The sequence below is a fragment of the Arvicola amphibius genome, chromosome 9, assembly GCF_903992535.2.
Source record: "Arvicola amphibius chromosome 9, mArvAmp1.2, whole genome shotgun sequence".
Lineage (NCBI taxonomy): Eukaryota > Metazoa > Chordata > Mammalia > Rodentia > Cricetidae > Arvicola > Arvicola amphibius.
The window spans coordinates 125674669-125681962 of NC_052055.2; the positions used below are offsets into that span (position 1 = coordinate 125674669).

Sequence of the window (7294 nt, forward strand, 5' to 3'; positions counted from 1 at the left end):
TTTCTTTCTCCCTCCCTCTTTTAAAACACGGTCTCACATTGTAGCCCAGACTGGCCTCAAACTCACAATCTTCCTTTTATCTCACTGAAGATTTAGGTGGTCAGGGAGGATGTAGAAATCCCTTGTCAGTGTTTAAGTTTCAGGAGAAGTGGGGGAAATTCTCACTAGACCGTGTCTGTAGGATTATCAGAACCTAAATCAGAAAATAAGCAATTACTCTCTTAGTCTTTGTGCTTTCAACAGGTCTAAACTTTGATTCTCATGCTGTGTGGAAGGTTATGGTTAGACCCTGCAAAAAGTGTCCTTGTCTATATCTGGTTTAGTCCTAACATGCTTCTCTTATTAGTCAGAAACAATTTTACAGGTTCATATTTGTCATATATACTGATTTCTAGCTTTGCTGTAAGTAGATGAGCCATGACTCCCAAATGCTCTTTCCACAGCAGCTCACCCTGGGTTCCTTCATAAAGTCAGCTTGCTTTTCTCTTAGTCCCTAAGAGTAATAGTTTAAATTAAGAAAATACAACACATTGCTTTCTGTATATTTTCCCTTAGTGATGGAGAATGCCACTTCGGTGGATGGGTTCCTCTTGCTTGGTCTGACCAGTGCCCATGAGCTGCAGCCCATCATTTTTATGACGTTCTTAACCATTTACTTGCTGAATTTGGTTGGAAATGGAGTGATATTAATGATCATCGCTTTGGAGAGAAGACTCCACTCCCCTATGTACTTCTTTCTAGGAAACCTTTCCTGCCTGGATATTTGTTACTCTTCGGTGACTCTCCCCAAGGTTCTCATCAACCTCCTTTCCAGGCACAGAACCATATCTTTCCTTGGCTGTATCGCCCAGCTACACTTCTTCCACTTTCTGGGAAGCACGGAGGCCATCTTGCTGGCTGTGATGGCCTTTGACCGTTTCGTGGCTATCTGCAGCCCACTTCGCTACACTGCTATCATGAATCCCCAGCTGTGCATCCTGTTAGCAGCTATGGCCTGGATCACCAGCTTCTTCTATGCTCTGATGCATTCTGTCATGACTGCTCACTTGAACTTTTGCCACTCTCACAAGCTCAATCACTTCTTCTGTGATGTCAAGCCCCTCTTAGAAGTGGCCTGCGGCAACACAGTGCTCAATCAGAGGCTCCTTTCTGTTGTTACGGGCAGCATATCCATGGGGGCTTTCCTCCTTACACTCCTCTCCTATTTCTACATCATTGCCTTTCTTCTTTTCAAGAACCAGTCCTGCAGAGTGCTACGAAAGGCTCTGTCAACGTGCACCTCCCACTTTATGGTGGTTTGTCTTTTCTATGGACCTGTTGGCTTCACATACATCCGCCCTGCCACAGCATCAGCCATGAGTGAGGATCGGGTGGTGGCCATCATCTATAGTACAGTCACCCCAGTGCTGAACCCCCTGATCTATACCCTTAGGAACAAAGAGGTGATGTTGGCTCTGAAGAAGATCTTTGGGAAAAAGTTGTTTAAAGACCACCAGTTGCACGGAGGACATCAATGAGATTCATATCTTATGTATATGAAGGCATTTCTCTATAATACACGGTGAGTGAACGTTTTCCCCCTCTCTCAGGGGTTTTGAGCATTTCACGCAAAATAAGAAGTTCAAATCACATGGGAATAAGCAAAACAGTTCTATAGCATTTTAAAATATGAATTTCAGTGTGTCAAGGGGTTTCACAATATCCATGGCACATATGCCTGGGTAATTAAGTGTTGTGGAAATCTAAAAGAAGGTAGGAGGGACTGAGAGAGATGTGACAAGGTTCTTGATATATATTAGATAACTTGTCTGGTCTTTGCCCTGCATTCCTGGAAGAAAGCTGCAAAAACCTTCAGTGTCTTAGTAATTCATGGGCCATCTGTCTCTTGCCTGAGCTTATATTCACAATAGATTTATGGTAGGCGCCAAACAAACCTCAGATGGGAGGTTGGTTATGACAAAAAGATTATATGATTAGAAATCTGAGGATTTGGTGTTAATAGCTTGATTCTTTAGTGAGGAAGGCTAGAGATTAAGTTCAGCTATGAGGCAAAAAAGAAAAAAAATAAAGCCATGTAAGGAAGTCTTAGTAGAAACTCAAAAACATGTGAGGTCCACATGTTTGCACATCAGTGTTCAGAAGGGTTGTACACTGTGAGGACCTCACAGAACTTTCCTTTTGTCCTTTTCCCAAGCTCTTAGTGTATCCTGTCTATGATAAACTAAAATCACAAGCACAACATTTTCCTGAGTTCCATGAGTCTTTCCTGAAACAAAGGAAAACTATTCAACTGCAGGAAGGAAGAAATCTCTTATCACAACACAGACAGAGCTGGGGATCAATGTTTAAGGACATATGCCAAGCATGCAAAGACAGCAGGGTGGTACTTTAAGAATAGAATCTACTTGTGGGTAGAGGCATCTCCTACTTTTCTCCCTTAAGGGTTAATCAAGTGGGGCTGGTTAAGAACCTGGCTAGGGACCAGCCCTATGAAGTTGTTTTCCTTTAAGACAAGGTGCTTTTCCTTCTCAGAATTCTTGCCCACTCGTGAAGTCCCTAGAGCTTAGCCTACCTCTCCTTGAGACTGGGCTGGGTCTGCCCACCTTTTTGACTCCTGATTCAGAAAGGTGTAACTATTTCTTTTTCTCTTTATTTGCTTTCTTTTGGATGTTGTCTAGAACCTAAGCATGCTTTTAAACTCTGTAACTAACTATGAAATTTGTACTGCTTTATCTCAAGTAACATGGCTTTTGCTTCTTCACTTCTCCATCTCCCTCCCTCCCTCCCTCCCTCCGTCCCTCCCTCCGTCCCTCCCTCCCTCCCTCCCTCCCTCCCTCCCTCCCTCCCTCCCTTCCTTCCTGGAGTAGTTGTGAGATTTGCAGGCTGCCTGCCCTGGGGTTTCTTTTTAAGCACTAATAAATTTCCCTCTAGCTTCCATTTGAGTTTTTTTCCTTTCCTTCCAGCTTCAGTTTGTATCTGTTTTAAAATTTGCTTAATAATGGGACTTGGAACCCCAAAGAGGGGACTCTGGCTTCCCAGGTATCACCTGATGGCTCTGCTGGGGCTCCTCAAGACTTCTTCTTCTTCTTTTTTTTTTTTGTTTGTTTGTTTGTTTTTTTTGGTTTTTCGAGACAGGGTTTCTTCTGTAGCTTTGGAGTCTGTCCTGGAACTAGCTCTTGTAGACCAGGCTGGTCTCGAACTCACAGAGATCCGCCTGCCTCTGCCTCCCGAGTGCTGGGATTAAAGGCATGCGCCACCGCCGCCCGGCGCTCCTCAAGACTTCTGGTAACACTCCTTTCCTGCCTTTTAATTCTTCAATCGGCAGAGAAAATGAGCCCATTTCTGTACCCCTAACGGCAACAAAGTCGGCTATGGAACCTAAGGTGAGCTCGTGGAAGCTGTGACTGGAGTAGTGGGAAGGCACGGGTGAGACCGTGGTGGGACGGTGTTGATCAGGCACTAAATTAGGATCAGGACGTTCTGATGTGCTTTCCCCAGGCGAATGACTGTAGACAGCAGCTATGTGCTGTATTTTTCATAAAACTAAAGATGAAGGGTACGGGGCCAGCCTCCTGCAACACAGGGCTTTGATAGGAGTCCACTGAGTTGGTGAAGCTAAACTTTTCTATCAGAGGTGGGGGTTAGGGAAAAAGGCACCTACAAACTCTCTTGATTGGCTTCTTCTTTATTTTCTTTCTTTATTCTCTCTCTCTTTTTTCTCATGTTGTTTTACAGTTTTTATACCCCAACAGAATCTTCCAGGCAGCACAAAAGTCAAAATGGTTGCATTTCATTTTTCAAGTGAATGATTATAGGTAAAAACATGTTTGTTTTCTTTATCTTCCTCATATGATTAAAAAATAGTCATTCCCATAACCCACATACAATATATCTAGATAATAAGCAACCAAGAGGCATTGTTCTCAGTCAACTTTTTTTGTTGTTGTTGTTGTCAGGCTGCAAATTGTGGTTAAAAAAATCAATTGCTTAATTGTAAAAGGTGATGATCTTATAAGGAATTTTGAAGGAGTTACAAAACAAACTTTTATACGTAAAAGACAGATGAATGCTAGTTCTCAGGGTGCACACCCATTTATCAATAAGAGAAGGCTGAGGTCAGGAATTGGTGCAAAAAAATTAATCCTCACCTTTGTTTATTAACCAGGTTTAGCAAGAGAAGCTAGTAACAATTAGGCTGTTTTGTATTTTCAACTCTAACCTAATGAGTCAAACTGCCCAGCTATGTGTCTTTGTGAACCTTAGATTGTTTTCTGGGGTTATTTATTTTAAAACTATTAGCAAGGCATCTGGTCTCACCTGAAGTTATATTGAGGCTTTGTTTCAGCTAGTTGCACATGACCACCTCTTTTTAGCATTAAGAGAATTAGAGACGACAGCCGGGCCCTGGACTCAGGAGCTTTCCTTTCAGTCATTAACCTGAGCATCTTCTAAAGTGGGGTTCATGAGTCTCAACTATGAAACATATTCTTGTATTAACTTTTATTCATCTAAACTCTGTATAGGCTATCATTATTATTATTATCATCAAATTGGACAGTACAGCTAAGGAGGGGGGTGGTCATCTTCTTGACAATCCCACAGGTAAAAATGCCTAGTAGAAAAGGAATAAGATAAAGACACTATATTGCAGGCAGTGGAGATCTCCCTATGTCTACTCACACAATGTTAGATACCAGAGAAAGAGAGCTGCAGCAAACATATAAAGGCACAGCAGAAGCAAAAGATATTCTAGGTTCTGCAGTCCTGTGGCCTTGCCTAAACAACATTGGCCCATCAGAGGGTTCCCTTCTTGTGGACTGACACCTGGAACTTCAACTGCAAGTCTAGCATGGCCAACGGCAGAAGGGATTCTTAGGGCCAAATTTAGGCCAGAGCAGACTGAGCTGTTTCTGCAAGGCCCAGGTATTTCTGAGTTCATATGATTGCAGGTCTTGGTGGAAGAACATTATACTGAAGGTCAAGGACAGAGGAGGTGAGATGACCTGGTTGAGGATGACTATATCCAAATCCACAGAAGGCAGAGCCATGACCAAGCCCAGTCACATTCTATAGCCCTACTCAGCACATCAAACACATGGGTCTTGGGTGTTTTCAGATTTTATTTCTTGTCAAGTTTTGTGAGTAGTCTGCCCTTTTAATAACACCCCCCCCCGCAACACCTTACATCAAGAAGTTAAAAAGAAATCCTGCACCTACAGTTCTTTTTTTTTTTTTTTAACAAGGTGTCACTATGTAGCCTCGGTGGGCCCAGAACTTGCTATATAGACTAAGGTGCTCTCAGACTCACAAATACCTGTCTGCATCTGCTTTCTGAGAGCTGAGATTACAGCGGTACCACCATGCCTGCCAACATCTGTTTTCCATAAGGTAGCAAGAAGCTGAATCAGGGAAAGCGAAAGCTCAGCAGGGGTTGGAGACTTCCCAGCTCTGCATTTGCTGGAACAGGGTGGGTGACACACCCTGCTGGAAAGGGGTTTGGTGCTCAGGGCTGGGCTGAGCTCCTTACTTTCTCCCTCAGAACTGACAGTAGACAGGTACTTGGACACAATCAGATGCCAGTTACAGAAAGAGAAGTCAGGAGTTCTTGAAATCATCACATGGAGAATAAGAGATCCAAACAAATCCTCTCTGGATCTGTATATCACATATGGCATGATCTTATACTATGGAAGAAAATAATCAGGAAGGAATTCAGATCAGTCACTGTGATTGGTGATACTTTAAATAGCCCATTACACACCTGCGTCCCCACTCTATAGACCAGGAATCTATTCTCTGCTCAATCCTCCTCTCATTTTATAACCTCTATCTATCATGTCAAAGTTTTGCCCCAAGAACAATGCATCGAATCCTTGGGAAATGTCTTACTGAGACAGAACAAAACAAGCCTGGTTAGAGTCCACAGGAGATGGGGCTAAAGGAGGGATTATCATCTGGCTCAGCTCCTCCATGCACTTCACCCCTATTGTTATTAGTAGCATGAGCATATCGTGGCTTCTTCCACCTGCGGGAAGAGAATAACCTATGAGGGACTAGGGAAGCAGCTGGGCTATTAAGATGTAGAAAAATATCCTAGTCCTGATTCCAGGAAATTTCGGAATTCTGACTGCAGAATCAAAGAAGACTGAAGAAGCAAGTGGATGTTCAACTGTCCTCCTGCCGTCTGCCCTCAGAGGGACCTGTTCCTCTGACCTCTGGCTTCTGGGAATCAGACCCACAATAAACATGGTGATAAATCTGCCCTGTTTTTCCACTTATAACAGAGTATCTGCACACAGGTCAAGGTTGCACATGTATACAGTATGGACTTTAAATCCCAGTCTGTGCTGAGCATAATTCTGAAAGACAACACTGAACACCACAAACACTAATTCTAAACATTTATTTATTTTACTTTGTGTATGTGTGGTGTTTGTGTGTGCATGTGTGAGTCAATATGCACAATGCATGTGGAGTGCCTCTGGAGAGTACAGCATTGGATCACCTGGACCTGAAGGTACAGAAGGTTGTGAACCTTCTGATGTGGGTGCTGAGGAACAAACCACGGACCTCTGCAAGAGCAGTAAGGACTCTTAACCAGCTCTCCAGCTTCAATACTGTACATTTTTAAGGATTTAGAGCTTCATGTGTCTGAAGGAGCAGGTGAAGTCTGTGGCTGGTTGGCAAACAAATGTGTGCACAGAAGATGTACTGGCTGTTTATTTTGTTAACTTGACACAACTTAGAGTCATCTGAGAGGAGAGAACTTCAATTGTAAAAATGCTTCGTAAGGTCTGGTTGTAAGGAATTTTCTTAATTAGTGATTGATAGGGGAGGGCCTAGTCCATTATGGGTGGTGCCACCCCTGGCCTTAGGTGTCATGAGAAAGCTGACTGAGCAAGCTAGTAAGCAGCACTTGTGAATCGTCTCTTATCTGCCGTTTGAGCTCTTGCCCTAACTGCTTTCAGTGATGAACTGACACATAAGTGAGTGGAATAAACCCTCTCCTCCCACAAGCTGCTTTTGTCATGGTGTTTCATCATGGCACTAGAAACCCTAACTAAGACAGAGGATAAGAGAGACCTGTCTCCTCACCACAGGCTCTTTAGGCTGACTTGTGGCCTATATATAAATGCGTGCAGAGTTGACGTCTACATATGTAGAAGTGTAGCACAGAAGAATGGCAAATAGAACAGGAACGAGAGCTCAGGGTCTACGAATCATACGAGTACTTGAAACTGAGCAGTATCACAAGGAAGCAAATGTGAACATATCCTCTAAGGACAGTCACATC

The 7294-nt window shown here is 43.2% G+C and overlaps 1 protein-coding gene across 1 annotated transcript; it reads left to right on the forward strand.

Moving 5' to 3' along the window:
• The first annotated feature begins 557 nt into the window (after positions 1-557).
• On the forward strand, positions 558-1517 carry LOC119823567 (olfactory receptor 12D3). The gene has a single exon (XM_038343645.1). The coding sequence runs from the start codon at positions 558-560 to the stop codon at positions 1515-1517; it is 960 nt and encodes a 319-aa protein (XP_038199573.1).
• The last annotated feature ends 5777 nt before the right edge of the window (positions 1518-7294 follow it).